At 47.9% G+C, this 17,685-nt stretch overlaps 2 protein-coding genes across 5 annotated transcripts in view; both read left to right on the top strand.

Annotated features, from left to right (window-relative positions):
• EPHX2 (epoxide hydrolase 2) overlaps positions 1 to 17,685 on the top strand; it is a 163,921-nt gene that overhangs the window by 30,265 nt on the left and 115,971 nt on the right. The gene's annotated exons all lie outside the window — the stretch shown is intronic.
• The window catches only part of PTK2B (protein tyrosine kinase 2 beta), a 135,878-nt gene that overhangs the window by 91,677 nt on the left and 26,516 nt on the right, over positions 1 to 17,685 (top strand). For all 4 annotated transcript variants that reach the window (XM_050802426.1, XM_050802428.1, XM_050802429.1 and 1 more), the window contains 10 exons: positions 2,850 to 3,028; positions 3,609 to 3,696; positions 5,250 to 5,329; positions 13,017 to 13,079; positions 13,289 to 13,343; positions 13,795 to 13,935; positions 14,313 to 14,387; positions 15,207 to 15,308; positions 16,604 to 16,721; positions 17,272 to 17,311. In XM_050802426.1, the coding sequence (XP_050658383.1) occupies positions 2,850 to 3,028; positions 3,609 to 3,696; positions 5,250 to 5,329; positions 13,017 to 13,079; positions 13,289 to 13,343; positions 13,795 to 13,935; positions 14,313 to 14,387; positions 15,207 to 15,308; positions 16,604 to 16,721; positions 17,272 to 17,311 (941 nt within the window). The remainder of the gene's footprint in view (positions 1 to 2,849; positions 3,029 to 3,608; positions 3,697 to 5,249; positions 5,330 to 13,016; positions 13,080 to 13,288; positions 13,344 to 13,794; positions 13,936 to 14,312; positions 14,388 to 15,206; positions 15,309 to 16,603; positions 16,722 to 17,271; positions 17,312 to 17,685) is intronic.

Raw genomic sequence — 17,685 nt, 5'->3', positions numbered from 1 at the left:
GGGGCTAGGGTAAGGTTGCCTGGAGAGGTGGGAGGGAGTGGGCCATGAGGGTGGACTGCGAAGGGATATAGGGGAGTTTTCTGGGGATCTGGAAAGTTCTATACCTTAATTGGTATGTGGGTTACACAGTTGTATTCATGTGTCAAAATTTTATAGCTACAATTTATGCATTTTAATATATATAAATTTTACATTTAAATAAGAACTGGAAACAAGTAATAATTGAGTCACAGTTGGGGAGTGAGTGGTGATATCGATGAAGCAAGAAGGCAGAAGGTTGGTAATTGTTGAGGCTGGGTGATGCGTACATGGGGGTTTATTATACTCTTCTGTTTACTTTGTATATGTTTGAGATTTTTGATCATCAACAGCACAGGGGTTCTAGCCCTGAGGAAATTAGATATTAGCCAAGTAGGTTTCAGCTGGAGCAGGAGAGGACTATAAGTTCAAAAGCACCAGAGGTGGGGGCTCCAGGAGGGACTTGGGAGTGACGTGGGGGCTCTTAGTAATGCATTATTCAGGATGACAGTGGACAGAGCAGGGCAGAAGGTCAGGGACAGGAGAAATGGGTAGAGAGGATGACAAAATGGTTGACTTCACAGGCTGGCACTCCTCCCCCAACCAGATGCCTCTCACTGTAGGAGTGCCACTGATCCCAGTCTTCTTCCCCTCCAGGGCCTCAATTCTGATTCCTGCACTGGTTAGTTACAACTGTTCACAAGTGCATTCTGTGCCTCCGTTTCCCCATCTATCTCACAGAGCAGTCATCACCCTCTGTGACGGGCATTTTCTTTCCTAAAGGGGAAGGGATTTTTCAGGCTGAGGGTCTTCTAGTTTCACAACTCCCTGGAGTCCAGAAGGGCTAGCAAGAGGCAGCTGGCCCGAAACACATGGGTGTCCAGCCAAGCAAATAACTGGACATTCCTTCAAACCAGGATTATCTAAATATTAGCATGACATTTTCCTAGTGGAGAGAGAAATAAATTTATTTCCTTCTGAGAAATATAATATGCCTCCTTTTCATTCCAATTAAGGAACTGATTATAGTTGATTTACCAAATTAGAAACTGTCTTGGGAGGCATGTTAAGAAAATGTAAAATCTAATCAAGTGTTCCTCCTCTTTTTGGTCTGACAGCAACCTATTATGCATTATTCAGTCTTTAGGCTGATGTAGGCTTGGTGGCATGCACATTGCAGACATATCCAACAGAGATAGGTCAGTACTTCAGGTTTTTAAATTTATATCCCATAGGACTCTCAGCTCTGTCAGGAGTGAGTTCAATTCACCAACAATATGTGGAACTATGTGAGAAACTTGAGTTAAAATGGCACCAAAGTCCAGGCGCGGTGGCTCATGCCTGGAATCCCAGCACTTTGGGAGGCCGAGGTGGGCAGATCACTTGAGGTCAGAAGTTTGAGACCAGCCTGACCAACATGATAAAACCTCATCTCTACTAAAAATACAAAAATTATCGGCCAGGCGCAGTGGCTCAAGGGCCGGGCGCGGTGGCTCAAGCCTGTAATTCCAGCACTTTGGGAGGCTGAGACGGGTGGATCACAAGGTCAGGAGATCGAGACCATCCTGGCTAACACGGTGAAACCCCGTCTCTACTAAAAAATACAAAAAACTAGCCGGGCGAGGTGGCGGGCGCCTGTAGTCCCAGCTACTCGGGAGGCTGAGGCAGGAGAATGGCGTGAACCCGGGAGGCGGAGCTTGCAGTGAGCTGAGATCCAACCACTGCACTCCAGCCTGGGCAACAGAGCAAGACTCTGTCTCAAAAAAAAAAAAAAATTATCCAGGCGTGGTGGTGCATACCTGTAGTCCCAGCTACTCAGGAGGATGAGGCAGGAGAATGGCTTGAACCTGGGAGGCGGAGGTTGCAGTGAGCCGAGATCGCATCACTGCACTCCAGCCTGGGTGACAGAGCGAGACTCCATCTCAAGAAAAAAAAAAATGGCACCAAAGTGATTTCAGAACTAGGCAGGGCCTTACAGATGGACTTCCAGGCAGCTGCCCAGTTGGCCCACCTGTTAATCCATATCTGGCTCTAGGCCAGGAAGCTGTGGCATCAGGCTGGGAGACAGGCAGTCTATTAACCTCTGGTTAACAAGAAAGCAGGAACAAGAGGGCACCGGTTTCTTGCCAGCACTCATTTCTTGTGTCCCTGCTCATGTGGGGATTGTGGCACTTAATCCTTCCAAGTGAATCTTGTCCTTATCTTGTCCAGCCTCACCACTCCATGAATCAGCTTGGCCTAGAAGAAATCCTCAGATTCTAGTGTCCCAGGATTCCAAATCCTAGTTTAATTCCGTGGATTGTGGGACCTATATTAGTTTCTCCATCAGCCACACGGGGATGGTAACACCTGCTGCCCTGTGTTGTGTGGATTCAATGAAATCATGTCTACAAAGGGCCTAGCAGTGCCTGGTATAGGAACTCAGTGATGCTGGCTGAATTGCAAGCCACTCAGAAGATGCTGTTCACATGGTGGATGCTATTATTAATTGGTAATTGGTAATTTTGGTAATTACTAATTGGTAATTATTAATTGGTTAGATTGTAATGAGGTGCAGAAGCAAATTTCTGGTATTCGTTGCCTCTCTGCATTTTCTCCTTCACTTCTGCTCTCTCAGTTCGTCTATCTCTGCCTCATTTCACCCATTTGTCAATTTATCAGCTAGAGCCCATTGTGTACAAATCTTCCCCTAAGTGCTAGAGAATGAGAGACAAATTGAACATGAAGACAGAATCCCACCCTAGAGAATCACGCTTTTCAGGTCTGTGTGAGAATTGTGGGAGCCCAAAGGAGGGCACCCCTGAGTCGAGCCTCTCTCTTCTCTTCTGCAGGAGATTATCACCTCCATCCTGCTGAGCGGACGGATTGGGCCCAACATCCAGCTGGCTGAGTGCTATGGGCTGAGGTTGAAGCACATGAAGTCCGATGAGATCCACTGGCTGCACCCGCAGATGACGGTGGGTGAGGTGCAGGACAAGTATGAGTGTCTGCACGTGGAAGCCGAGTGGAGGTAGGAGTGGACTCCTGGGCTCGAAAGTGGGGAGGAGAGGAATTTAGGGTGGGGAGGCCCTGGGAGTTCCTCCCTTAAAGCACTCCCCTGCCTCAGAAACTTCTAGCAAAACCTGAGTGGCATTCTAGGCTTAGTCTTCCTCCAGTATCAAATGCGTGTATTTTCCAAGACCTAACCTGGGCTTCAAAGACTATCCCCATCCCAGAGCAGACACCTAAAGATAACCCTAAACAGGATGCTGACAGTGCTAGGGTAGAAGAGAGACAGAAGGGTGGGGCAGATGGAAAGCCCAGGTCCAGGGCTAGCCTATGCACCTAAGAGAAACAGCTGCCATGAAGGAGAAAGGTGGAGAGTCAGGGCTAGCTCTGACCACCTGCCAGTCACCTCCCCGTTTATGGTCCCCTGCCCAACCACGGAGGAGGGAAAGAGCAAAACCAGCCCTGAATGGGTGGCCACGAGACCCATAGGCAGCCCTTCCTTTTGCACTGGGGGATGGACTTGCTTCTGCCCTTGGGGTCTTACTCCTTTCTTCAGACACCAGCTTCTCTGTGTCAACCAGAGCCTGAATGTCCTGTTGCAGGTATGACCTTCAAATCCGCTACTTGCCGGAAGACTTCATGGAGAGTCTGAAGGAGGACAGGACCACGCTGCTTTATTTTTACCAACAGGTAAAAAGTACTTTATCTTCTTGCCCTGAGGCTCCCATTGCACCTTAAATGCCAAGCATGAACCATTCTGTCCTAGGGAGATGGAAAGACAAAGCCCAGATTATGGAGGGCCCAGGCTAGGAAGCTTCTCTTAAAGAAGGTCCTTGGTCTATGGTCAGCGGCTCCAACCCCGCTTCTCTCTCAGTATTTAAGCACTGGCTAAACTGCCCCGTGTGCTCCCAACTCCTCTTGGACTTTTCTGGTGGCCCAGGAGACCTGACTAGTGAAGCAGCAAGAGCAGGTCCAAGGTGAATCCTGCAGTGCTTACTACACAGCTCTGCAGTCTGTTGTCCACTAATCCAGCTCTGCCATTCACTAATTTGATAGCCCTGGGGGACCTCATTTACTTGCATGAAGCTGTTTCCTCTGCTATAAAATTATTATGGGGATCATAATAATAACACCTACTTTATAGGGTTGTTGTAGGTACCAGATGATATCATTGGCTGCTAAATTGACTCTCCAAAGAAAAATTCCGTTATGTGTAGCACTTGCCTATTTATTTGTTTATTTATTTACTTACTTATTTCAATGGGTTTTTGGAGGGAACGGGTGGTGTTGGTTACATGAACAATTTCTTTAGTGGTGATTTCTGAGATGTTGGTGCACCCATCACCCAAGCAGTGTACATTGTACCCAGTGTGTAGTCTTTTATCCCTCACTCCTCTCTCACCCTTTCCCCTGAGTCCCCAAAGTCCGTTGTATCATTCTTATGCCTTTGCATCATCATGGTTAGCTCCCACTTATGAGTGAGAACATACAATGTTGGTTTTCCATTCTGAAGTTACTTCACTTAGAATAATGGTCTCCAACTCCATCCAGGTTGCTGCAAATGCCGTTATTTCATTCATTTTTATGGCACTTGCCAGTTTCTATGGTGTAAATACCACCCACATACTTGGCCTGTTTCAAGCTACCAGTAGGATACCTACTTGCTCACAAAACTTCTGAAAACTTAATAACCGGCTCTCAGGAGCTGTTTTGAGCATCTCAGACTTTCCGGACAGAATGCATATGCAGAGCGAAGCCCAGCACCAGGTGCAGAACAAAGCACAGCATCAACATGAGTGGCCATTGTTGTTTTCTGTCTGGTCCTAGGTCCCTCCAAGATCTCCCTCCTGGTTTGCTAGAGACTGAGCTAGATTTTTCTTGGCCTGTTAATGACATTTATCACTACTTACCAACAGGCCTTTGGATAAATTACTGACTCCTTGCAAAATCTCAGTTTCCTTCTATCCAAAATGGTGGGCAGGGGAGGGAAATCTGAACTTCTTGCCTATGGAGCAGGGAGAGAATGCCTGTAAAAGCATCTCAAAAACCTCACAGCCTCGGCCTGTGGAGGCACAGGCACCTCTTCCCCGTGTGCTCTCCATCCCTGCTCCATGCTTGTTTGTAGTCGGGTGGGTGGCTGTCGCTCAGGGAGGCAGAATGAGGCCCTTCCTCTTCTGAGGCCTCTGTCCTGGGAAGTCGGGGGTGAGGGTGCAAGTCTAATGCTTGACCTTTCTCCCCACCAGCTCCGGAACGACTATATGCAGCGCTACGCCAGCAAGGTCAGCGAGGGCATGGCCCTGCAGCTGGGCTGCCTGGAGCTCAGGTATGTGGCCTTGAGGTCTCTGCTGGGAGGGCACTGTGCTGAGCTCTGGGCCAGCCCGGCCTTTCCCTATGTCCAAGATGGGAAGCAAGACTGAGTGTGTGGGAGCCAGGAAGGGGAGAGGTGGTGACCAGCAGCAGGTGAGGCTCTGAGGGGCTGGGTGTTGGGTCCTCGGGATGGTAGGGGTAGGGGGACCAGCCCCCTCCCTAGTCTCACTCTCCTGGCTTCCGTTGCTACCACTGCTCTTGCCGGCAGGCTGCTGGCTTCTTCCATCTGTCAACCACCTCTCCTGCTGTTCAAGCGATTCAGCAAATGTTTCTTGAGCACCAGACTAGGATTTGGAGGACATTTGAGCCTAGAGATGTCTATCTGTGTTGTCCACTGCTGTATCCCCATCTCCAGTAGGCAGTTAATCAATATGTGTGAAATTAGTACATCATCCAGAGAGGCCCTCACGCTTCCATGTTGGGGAGGTGACAGATGTGTATACAATTAATCACAATACAAGGCAGAACGAGGATGGCACCAACTTCCATGTGGGAGCCATCCATCCTGCCTGAGAGCACCAGCAAGAGGGTATCTGAATTGCTCCTGAAAGGAGGAGAAAGATTTCAATCAGCAGAGAACAAGGGTCAGGGGAGATACACTCCAGGGATCAGTGGAAGGAAAAGCATAGACTGGCAAATCGTGAGTTTGGAGGGGTAAGTTGGGGCTGATGGTGGAAGACACCATCCAGACAATGGCAGTCCAATGTTATCATTAGAATGATATTGTTAGAATGGCACAATTAGAATGACAGTCTAAAAAATTAGGCCTTATTCTTGGCTGCCAGGGGGTCATTGCCATTCGGGACTGAGGAGGGTGATGTGATTGACCTGTGCTCTAGCCCTGTCTTGACCAGGGCAGCGCCATTGAGTTTCACCATCCCCCACCTTTTCACCTTCTCCTTCCCTTCTCTCTACCCCTTCTCTGTCTTAGAGCAGTGGTTTTAACATCTGCTTGCAAATCATAATCACCTGGGAGCTTAATAAACTGGAGGCATCCTGGCCCTACCCTTGGGAGATTTGATTTGGCAGGCCTGGGTGGGACCTTGTCGTAGGCATTTTCGACCAGCCCCCTAGGTGACTTGAATACCATTAGTCATATGGGTTGATGGAAGGACTTTCAGGATGACTGCCAGGGAAATCACTGGCCAAGGATTACTTCCTGTTTTCTAGAACTGCATTTCCGGAGCCTTATCTGTGACCTCATGGTTAATAGAGAGTAGAACTCTGCTGCCACTTCTACAGAACGGGGGTCACTGGGGAGTTCTGGCTCCGTTGTTAGTCTCAGTCAAAGAGAATGCTCTGGGGTCCTCTGGTGGGGGCAGTGGGGTGGCAAAGGGAGAGTCCCACTTTGATTTCAGCATCTGAGGCTGTTGGCATTAGTGACAGAATAGGTCAAGGGCAGCTTCGAGGGCTTCACATTTGGTGACTTTGTCTCAAGAAGCAAGGGAGCATTTGAGTCTTCTGCACAGAGGAGGCCTGCCATCCCTGCAGCTGCTTAGAAGGCATCCTAGCTCGCTGCCATTAATAATAATCTTGGGAGCTCAGTGCTGGCAGACCAGGGACAGTCTGCAAAGTTTATTTTATTATCTATGCCTTTTATCCCTTCTCAGACTTCTTGGCTCCTGTGACCTGCATTACATCCTCCTATACAGTCTCATCTTCCCCTATAAAATTAGAAAAGTCGAAAAAGCTTATCTTTACCTTTTTATTTATGGATCTAGTGTCACTTTGAGACAGGATGCTAGTGTCACTTTGAGACATCTATCACTTGTCACCTGTCAAGCAGTCATCACTTAGTTGTAAAACAGCATCACGAAGACCCATTAACATTCTATCTTACTTTATTATATCCTCCAATCATCCCCAGACTATTACTGGTGGTGGCCTAAGCTCCAGGCACTGCACTGATGTTTTGGAGGACAGGGCGAGGCATCCGACATGACACCTGTAGGTAGTATTGTCAAGAGTGTGACTGCTGATATCTGCTAGAACCAGTGCAGGATGATTCTAAAAGCCATGCTTGTTTTGTGCAAGAGACGTATTGTTTCATATCTCCTGAGTGTGAGGAACAGAGTCGGAGAGATGTTCCTATTCTTACTGGTTGACCATTGAAATGTGGGGTATATGATATTAGGGAGAGAATATGGAAAACACCTATTTTGTAAACCGAATAGAAGATTTGCAGGTCTAATAATTTTTAAAGTTGAATGCAGTTATTTGTTATGATGAGCCATTTTAAAGTCAAGTTAGAACTATTTCTCACCCAGAGAGAATTGGACACATTTCAGAAAATCAGGCCATTAGGCAGAATTTTCTACGGCTGTGGCTCTTGCCTAAAATTGTCCCAGAGTGTGGGGCTACCTACAAATCATGGGCAATAATCCCATGTCCTATTAACATCATTGATTATGCCACCTGCCTATAGATATACAGCATCTCCAGGAAAAAAAAATTGTATTATTTCAGCTTATAAAAGAGGTATGATGTATGCCTGGATACGAGATTAGTGAAATGAATCCTCCATGGAGTCCTGTGTTTCCTGAGTTATTCTGGGCAAGTTGATTACCCTCTTTCTGCCTGGATTCCTTCATCTGTGAAATAGGAATGATAATAGTAACATTATAGTAACATTGTGTTACTATAAAACATGTTATGTTATCATATAACATTTGTTATACTATATAACATAGAACAATGTTATGTTACTATATAACATATATGTGTTGCTATGTAACACATATATGCTACTATATAACATATATGCTACTATATAATATGTATGTTATGTTACTATTGTATAGTATTGCATAGTATACTATAGTATAGTATTGTATAGTATTGCATACTATACAATAGTAACATAACAAACCTGCAAGGTTGTTATGAATAATAAATGAGTTAATGTATTTAAAGTAATTAGAGCAATGGCAGGGACCAAAGTATTCAATAAGTATTTATTTTATTTTAGTTACTTTTTTCTCTTTACCCTTCTTTCATTTATTTATTTTGAATAGGCTTTATTCTTTAGAGAAGTTACAGGTTCACATCAAAATTGAGCAGAAGGTACAGAGTTCCTATATACCCTCTTCCCCACACATGCACAGCCTCCCCTACTATCGACATTCTCCATCAGAGTTCCCCACCAAAGTGGTGCATTTGTTACAATTGATGAGCCTACATTGACACATCATTATTACCTAAAACCTGTAGTTTACATTAGGGTTCACTCTTGGTATTGTATGTTCTATGGGTTGGCTAAATGAATAATGACCTATAGCCACCATTATAGTATTGCACAGAGTAGTTTCACTGCCCTGAAATTTCTCCATACTCCACCTGTCCATCCCTCCTTCCCTCTAACCCTGGCAACCATTGATCATTTTATTGTTGCCATAATTTTGCCTTTTCCAGAATCTCATATAGCGGGAATGATGCCTAGTTAATTTTATTCATTTATTGGAGGTGCTTTATAAATGCCAAATGTTTGATCTAAATAATGCCTCTAAATGAAAGTTTGAAATTCAGGGCCTCTATGCTAGAAATCAGTACCTGCCCAGTTTGAGGAACCAAATAACTTCTCCCCCTTGACCTGAGATACCTAGGACTATTGTCCACCCCCAGCAGAGCCCTAAAACAACAACAACAACAACACAGAGTGAATGTTTAACCCCAGATTAATTAAGTAACTGATAATAAATAAAGATTAGAGAAACAACAGACAGCTTGCTTTGCATCAAAAGGTATCTTGGTTTGTAGTTAATTTCTATTGATGTTTAGAAGAAAAAAAGAAACCAACTGGATTTGATTTGGTTGTTTCCTTATTTTCTGCTGTCCTTACCAGGGTATCAGTCATAGGCCTGTATCTGATTATAGACTCCACCGCTGTCCACCTGTTGTTAGCTACTCAAAATTGCAGTCTTGAGCTGGAAGGACCAGTCAGGCACTAGAGGGCACTCCAGGTAGGCACGGCCTCACTGAGTGATGGCAGTTCAGGCATATTGGGGAGACCTGGGTGCCCCTGGAGAGCAGCTGAGATGGGACTCAGCACAGAAGATTGGGAAGCTACCTTGCTGGGGAGAGCAGCGTCTCCCTTGAGTGATGGTTACTAGTTCTCCCAGACGTTCCCAAGATGTTCAGTTGCTACAAATGTTAGAAACACCCAGATTGTGGCACATCTGAGTGAATGGACACTTTTGTCGATGGTGACTATGTAAATGATCTTCTATGCCTGAGAGAAGGGCCATCTGGGACACAGGGAGTGGGCTAAGCAAGCTGGATTCAGGAGTTTGGGGCGACCTCGATGTGCTAGCTGAGCTTCCTTTATCCTAATAAAACATTTTTCCATTCACTACCACCTTGATCATGCTAAAATGTTGGGGGTTTTTTGTGCCTTAATTGCTCAGTGTTAATTTCAAAATGTGTTTACCCTTTCATTTAGCTAACTCTGTTTTTAAAAATGTAATATTTAAATATCCCAGCCTTCCAAATTCTTTCTTCACAAGTCTCAAAGTTCATTTATTCATTCAACAACAGATCGTAAGCCTGGAGTGGCTTTAGGAAACCACTCTCCTTTGTGGCTGGGAAGCAGATCTCACCCCATGGGTGGGCAATGCATCCCTCCTGCCTGGCACAGTCTTCTCATTTCCCTTTCCAGCCTAGTAAACTCTTCTATCTTCTGGCACCTTTAGAAAATGTACTGAGCCCATGTTACCTGCCTGTCCTCTACATACACAGGAAACCTCAGCGTGAGCCTATGAGGTGTCAATTACAAGCAGTGTGACCATCTGCTCTTCTCATCAAGCCAGCCTAAGGGTCTCTTCATCTTGAAGCCTTTTCTGCCCCATCCTGACCTCCTCCATCCTCCTTTGCAATACCACTGTACTTGCGCAGAGCTCTGTGAGGCAATGACATGTCCCCGTGCACCAGATTGTGAAATTCTGTCAAATCCTTAGAGTCAGAATGGGTGCTGCCTTTGCCTGGCACATAAGAACTCAATACATAGTTGAATAAATGGATAACTCTGAAAGAACTGAAATCTTCTTCCTCAGTGGACCTTTGCCAACATTTATTCTGTTAGAATTAAATAGCTGTGTACAGCAAGCCAATGTGTTCAGTTACCTAGGTGTATATTTTATGGCTCACTCAACCCAGGGGAACTACAGATGACCAAGCTACCTATAATCACCCTGAGGTTTCTTATTACTGTGGAGGTCGAGCAGGTAACACTGGCTTGAAACGTTTTCTAAAGCTGCCATGGTCAATCGTATGGAATTTGGGGATCTTAACTGCAGGCACTCTTCAAGTGGGAGGCAGAAGAGGAGGAGGAGCTTCCATCCAGGGGAGAATCCTGGGTAGGCTTCTCATGTCCTATACCTCAGAGGCCCCCAACCTTTTGGGCACCAGGGACCAGTTTTGTGGAAGACAGTTTTTCCATGGACTGGGGTTGGGGTGGGGGATGGTTTCGGGATGATTCAAGCACATTATATTTATTGTGTACTTTATTTCTGTTATTATTACATTGTAATATATAATAAAATAAATGTACAACTCACCATAATGTAGAATCAGTGCAAGCCCTAAGCTTGTTTTCCTGCAACTAAATGGTCCATCTGGATGTGATAGGAGGCAGTGACAGATCACTGAGCATTAGATTCTCATAAGGAGCGTGAAACCCAGATCCCTTTCATACACAGTTCACAATAGGGTTCACACTCCTATGAGAATCCAATGTCGCCACTGATCTGACAGGAGATGGAACTCAGGCAATATAGCAAGTGATGGGGGACAGCTGTAAATACAGATGAAACGTCGGTCACTCACCCACTGCTCACATCCTGCTCTGCGGCCAGCTTCCTAACAGGCCACGGACCAGTACCGGTCCATGGCCTGGGGGCTGGGGACCTTCGCTACATCTGAATGTCATTCCTATCTGCCAGTTCTTCTGGTTTCCAATTCTGTACATCTGCCCTTAGCAAGAACATCCCATCTCAGGCACCATTGCTTACCTCGCTCTGTCAGATACCCAGTACAGAGAAGTAAGGGTAGGGAAGGACCCATCTTCTTAGTTTTCTAAGGTCTTTTCTTGGATCAAATTCCCAGGGTTTTCTAGCCTCACTACTAGTGACATTTGGGGCTGGATGCTTCTTTGTTAGGGGTGTTGGGGGTTGGCTTCCTGTGCATTGAAGGATGTTTAGCAGTATCCCTGGTCTCTACCCACTTGAGGCTGGTAGCACTACCAGCCCCCTACTCCAACTAGGTATGATAACCAGAACTATCTCCAGACATTGCCCAGTGTCTCAGGCTAGGGCACAGAGTGCAAAATTGGGACCATATTTCTTGGTAACTACTTATTTTGCTTGACAATATATTCAAAGACACCATTTATTAAAAATTGTTAAGGATATAGCATTTTATGTTTTACATTTTTATTGGGTATTTCCTCTATGATTTCATGCCATGAGTGTCTTCTTTTCCATTTTTTTGAGACAGAGTTTCACTCCCATGCTGGAGTGCAATGGCGCAATCTTGGCTCACTGCAACCTCCGCCTCCTGGGTTCAAGTGATTCTCCTGCAGCCTCCCGAGTAGCTAGGACTACAGGCATGCGCCACCACGCCCAGCTAATTTTTGTGTTTTTAGTAGAGACAAGGTTTCACCATGTTGGCCAGGATGGTCTCAATCTCTTGACCTTGTGATCCGCCTGCCTTGGCCTCCTTAAGTGCTGGGATTACAGTTGTGAGCCACCACGCCTGACCTAACCTTACTATTTTCTAAACACAGTGAACTGTCTAAAAGGCATTGCTTTTGAATCATAAGTTACTTCCCTCACTCTGCTTATAGTATTAGTTGCACAAAAGTTTTACCAGATATTTATAAGGATGGCTGAATTAAAGGAACACTGAATGACTTTAATATAAGATCAGGAGTAGGATAATGTCTGCAGCAGTCAATGAAATTACTAGACACAGTGACCCAGACAGGGAAGGGAGGCTGGCACATGTGAGGACATTAGCTATTTGGTCTCAGCTTAAGCCACAATTACATAAAAGTATTTATCAAAGCATACATTTTTAGGGGAAATGAGACTTAAAGAATATGAGTAAAGTATAATAGCTGTCTCCTCTGGTTAGACTATGAATAATTTTATTTTCTTCTTCTATAAGTCCTCAAGTTTGTATATATACAGTGCTACATTTAGCAAGTATCTAAATGAACACACAAACATACACACATATAATATCTCAGAGATAGCAAATAAGTGAAAAGGAAATCACAAGAGTCCCCCAGGACCTGCAGGTGAAGGTCGGTGTTCCTAGGCTGATCATTCAAGCCTTGGCTGCCTTGGGCCTTTGTTCTGAGAGGCCACAGATGGAGCCACCATCTTCCTCCTCAGCCCAGTATCTGCCCATTCCTAGCGTGAGTTTCCTAGGATCCAAGGCTGGAGTCTTTTCTTGGAATGAAATTTGTGGGAGTTTCCTTTTCCTCACAGGTCAAAATACTAAATTTTATGACTTTCCTAACTTCCTTTCTCCTGGTGATTCCCATATATGGCAGGGGAAGGGGGCTTCTAGTGGCCTGAGGTGCCCTGGGTCTGACTCCCTCATTCTCCAGCCTTCAGCCCCCCCTCCACCACCTCTTTCTCCAGGCGGTTCTTCAAGGATATGCCCCACAATGCCCTTGACAAGAAGTCCAACTTCGAGCTCCTAGAGTAAGTTCTGGGGTCGCCCACCTCCCCTCCCTTCCTGTCCTTCCATGCGTACTTTTCCTCCTCACCCTCTCCTCCACCCCTCCCCAGACCAGAGCCCCACAGGGCCCGTCTCCAGGTCCCAAAGCCTTCTCACCTCTTCCTGATTGGCCCGCAGTCCTGGGATGGGGGTCAGGGGGAGTCACATGCTGCCTTTTTCTTCCTTTTTGCAGAAAGGAAGTGGGGCTGGACTTGTTTTTCCCAAAGCAGATGCAGGAGAACTTAAAGGTGAGGAAACCAATGGGCGAGGACCTCTTTGTGCTGATTCCCAAGACTAGAGTGGAAGGGATGAGACTGGGGATACTCAGAGAAGCCAGGGCATCTGCATGGCCTTGGGCATTTGGACACAGGACTATTAAATGCACCCAGGGGTCCTCTCTGGGGCTGGGGATCCAACTGTGACATGCCTGGGCTCCCGCTCCGCATCCAGGCCTGATCAGCTCTCTGGCCCCAGTACTGGGAAGCTACCCCTTGCCCCCTCCACTTCCTTCATAGGGGTATGGGGAGTCTCCCTTGAGACAATGGGTGTGTGTTTTAGGTCATAGATCACAGCTGCTTTGGGGGCAAAGGCGCTGGGGATCATTTTCGAGCAGCGGGCAGTCTCTCAGTGAGACCCTAAGGGAAGGAGTGAGACCTGGGAGGAGCTGGCCTTGCTCACACTGCCCATCCCCTCCCCCAGCCCAAACAGTTCCGGAAGATGATCCAGCAGACCTTCCAGCAGTACGCCTCGCTCAGGGAGGAGGAGTGCGTCATGAAGTTCTTCAACACTCTCGCGGGCTTCGCCAACATCGACCGGGAGACCTACCGCTGTGAACTCATTGTAATGGCAGGCTCTCTTGAGCCTCTCCCTGACCTGGATCCCAGGCCTCTCGGGAAAGGGGGCCAGGAGGGGGCAGGGAGACGCTGCAGTTGCTGCAGATTCTCAGGCAGCAGAGCCTCGCTGACCTGCTGACAGTGGAAGTCACGAACATCCCCTTGCCTGAAGCAGGCACTGAAATTTTGGCCTCCAGCTCTGGGAGGTGGGCAGGACAGGAAAGGTGTCAGGAGGGGAAAATCCATATGGCCAGGGTTTCGGCAGGAAGGAGCTGGAGACCCAGGAAACGGTGGCCTGTGTCTAGCTTAGGGAGCTTTTCTTCAAGTTTCTGAAGAATGGGGAGGGCAGCTCTAGGACAACAGTCCCCTCTCCTTTTATTCCAGCAAGGATGGAACATTACTGTGGACCTGGTCATTGGCCCTAAAGGGATCCGCCAGCTGACCAGTCAGGATGCAAAGGTAGAAAGACTGGGGGCGGCCCCACCCAGCCCCAGGTGGGGAGGCCTTCCTCTCTCTGCTGCCTCCTGCTCTGTCTGCCACTTCAGTTCTTCTTGCCCCCGTTGCTGAGAGCAGAGTCCTTTCTAAGGCCATGCCCTGGTGTGAGCAGCAGTGGAGAGCGTTTGGAGATGGCATCGTGGGGCAGATGGCCCTTTACATCCCCGTGGCTGTCATCTACACAGAGGTGGCGGGGGGGAGACAGGGCCGCTATGATTACTCACAGAGCTCAGCAGTCTTGCCCTTTCAGCAACAATATGAGGCATGATTCCCTTGGAAGCCAGGGGACCTGGGTCCAGTCCTGGCTCCACTGCCAGCTTGGCACATGACCTTGAGCAAGTCCTGGCTTTCTCTAGACCTCATTTTCTCCTTGGCATAGGGAGGGACTTGGTCTAGATCAAGCTTGTGGTCCCAGGACGGCTTTGAATGCAGCCCAACACAAATTTGTAAACTTTCTTAAAACATGATAAGATTTTTTGTGCGATTTTTTTTTTACACTCAAGTAGTGTTAGTGTATTTTATGTGTGGCCCAAGACAATTCTTCTTCCAATGTGACCCAGGGAAGCCAAAAGATTGGACACCTCTGAACTAGAGGATCCGTCTAGCCTTAATAGTCTTTGATTCCTCACCCCAGCTCCCCCATACTGACCAGTCTTTGATTCTCTCTTCATCTCCCAGAGAAACTCCCAGTTCCTCCTCACCCCAGCTCCCCCATACTGACCAATCTGCATGGCCCAGTCCTGGTAGTGGGATGGTCTGAAGCTCCCCCTTCTTTTCCCGCAGCCCACCTGCCTGGCCGAGTTCAAGCAGATCAGGTCCATCAGGTGCCTGCCACTGGAGGAGGGCCAGGCGGTACTGCAGCTGGGCATTGAAGGTGCCCCCCAGGTGAGTGTCTCTGGGCACCTGGCAGCTCTGCAGGGGATATAATGGCAAGTTGGGAGCTCTTGCTCAGAGCAAAAGTCCATGGCACGCAGGAGGCCAGGAGCTTCCTGGCTTTGGGGATCGTGTTAAGAAAACTGCACCAAGTTGTTAGACAAAAGGTACCAGGATGATGATAAATTGTAGGAAAATTCGGGAAACAATTTGTTTAATGTCAGGAAAGAAATTGGGAAGGTTTTCAGGTAGAGGAATGTTCAAGGTGAGCAGAAGTCAGGTATAAATCACAGGCCTAAGTTTTACGAAGAGAACAATGATGTGGACATCAAGACCTCAAAAACATGGGGTTTTTTTGTTTGTTTTGTTTTGTTTTGCTTTGTTTTGTTTTGTTTTGTGGTAAAACACCCAGAGAGACCTCAGGCTGCAGAGTGTTCATCTCTCTCTCCTTTCACCCATCTGTGCCCTGCCCCATTGCCTCCCCTTCTTCCTTCCTTCCTTCCTTCCTTTCCTCTCCTTTCCTTTCCTTTTCTTTCCTTTCTTGACAAAGTCTTACTCTGTCGCCCAGGCCAGAGCGCAGTGGTACTGAACTTCTCTCCCCCTCTGTTTGAACTGCTGGCTCTCCTCTCCTCCCTCTCACTGCTGACCTATCCCTCCCTCTCTCTGCTCCCCTGCTCTCTTGCTCCTCTCCCTCTGGAATTCTCCTCTTCTTCCTCCCCTGCTTGCTGACTCCCTCATGACCTGCTTCTTTGACTGCTGAACAATCTCAACTCACTGTAACCGCCGCCTCCTGAGTTCAACAGATTCTCCTGCCTCAGCCTCCTGAATAGCTAGGACTGCAGATGCATGCCACAAGACCCAACTAATTTTTTTACTTTTAGTAGACACAGGGTTTCACCATGTTGGCCAGGCTGGTCTCAAGCTCCTGACCTCAGGTGATCTGCCTGCCTCAGCCTTCTAAAGTGCTGGGATTATAGGTGTGAGCCACTGCGCCCAGCCCCCTCTTCCATTTTCTCAGTTTCTGCTTCTATTTATTGAGCACCGACTAGATACCAGGCATTGTGCTGTGTGCTCAGAGGCCAAAATAAGTGAGGCCTGGGACTGGCCTTTGGAGAGCATGGACGTACAGGTGAAAGGGGTGACAGAATGCAGTCTGGACTCCAGGGTAGGGCCCCAGGACAGGTGCAGACAACATTGGCATCCAGGCAAGGGTTGTGGCAGGGGTCCTGCCATCTGTTCGCCAGCCCTGGGGGTGGTCTCTAGCTAACGCTCTGGGGTTTCACCCTTGGCTGGTCTCTGCTCCTCAGGCCTTGTCCATCAAAACCTCATCCCTGGCAGAGGCTGAGAACATGGCTGACCTCATAGATGGCTACTGCCGGCTGCAGGGGGAGCACCAAGGCTCTCTCATCGTCCATCCTAGGAAAGGTGGGTTCCATTTAAAGGTAAAGTGGCTGGACCACGGGTGGCAGCACACCCAAGTCCCCAGAGGCAGAGTGGCAGAAGCTAAGTGGCTGATGGATAAGTGAATGAGGAGGCTTCCCCCACAGCCCAGCGGGAAGCTTCCAGTGGGCCCATCTTGGGCTTTAAGCCCTGGCTGGTCCACCTACCCACAGCCCTGCTAGTCAACGTCCACAGAGAGGCACCTTCTGGAGGAGAAGCGTTTTAGCCCCAGCAAGCTCAAAGCCATCGCTAGAACAAGGCTGGTCCCGCCTGTGTGTGTCTCCATCTTGGGTCTTGGGTCTTCCTTAATCAGGAAGCAGGGGTCCCAGCTGGAGCAGGCGAAATCTGGCCTGAGGCAGCCTCCAAGGAGATTCCAGTTCTGGCCCAAGGCCTCCCTCGCTCCCAGGCTGGAAGAGAATGGAATCAGGGGCTGGGGTGGGAGGAGAGTCCCTTTTAGGAATAGTGAGGAGGTCAGTCACCCACTTAGGCCCCTGTGTCCCCAGCTCCAACCTCCTCCTTCTTCCTCTCTTCCTAGATGGCGAGAAGCGGAACAGCCTGCCCCAGATCCCCATGCTGTGAGTACAGTGGGGTACAGAGGACAGGGCCCTGAGCTTAGCCTGTGCTACTAAGAGGAAGAAGAAACTGGGAGTCCCCACCTCCATAGTTTCTGGTTTTCAGGCCCAGGAGAACCCTGAAAAAAGATGATCTTTCCCTCCCAGTAAATACCTGCAGGAATATTTCTTTGCCTTCAGGCCACCTGGTGTTGTGCTGGGGGGTTGCTGCTGTCCCCCAACTCCAGCCCCTGGCAGCCTTGGCTGTGCTCCCAGGTCATTGCTAATCTGGACAGACTACTTCTCCCCAGGGGGCAGGAGGAGAGGGCGGGCTGAGGCTACCCAGGGGAGCATTACTGGACTCTGAGCTCACCTGGCTTCTGCCCTCTCACCTCCTA

This window comes from Macaca thibetana, chromosome 8 (assembly GCF_024542745.1).
Source record: "Macaca thibetana thibetana isolate TM-01 chromosome 8, ASM2454274v1, whole genome shotgun sequence".
Lineage (NCBI taxonomy): Eukaryota > Metazoa > Chordata > Mammalia > Primates > Cercopithecidae > Macaca > Macaca thibetana.
Note: the sequence above shows the minus strand (reverse complement) of the source record. Positions and strands in the feature narration are given on the sequence as shown.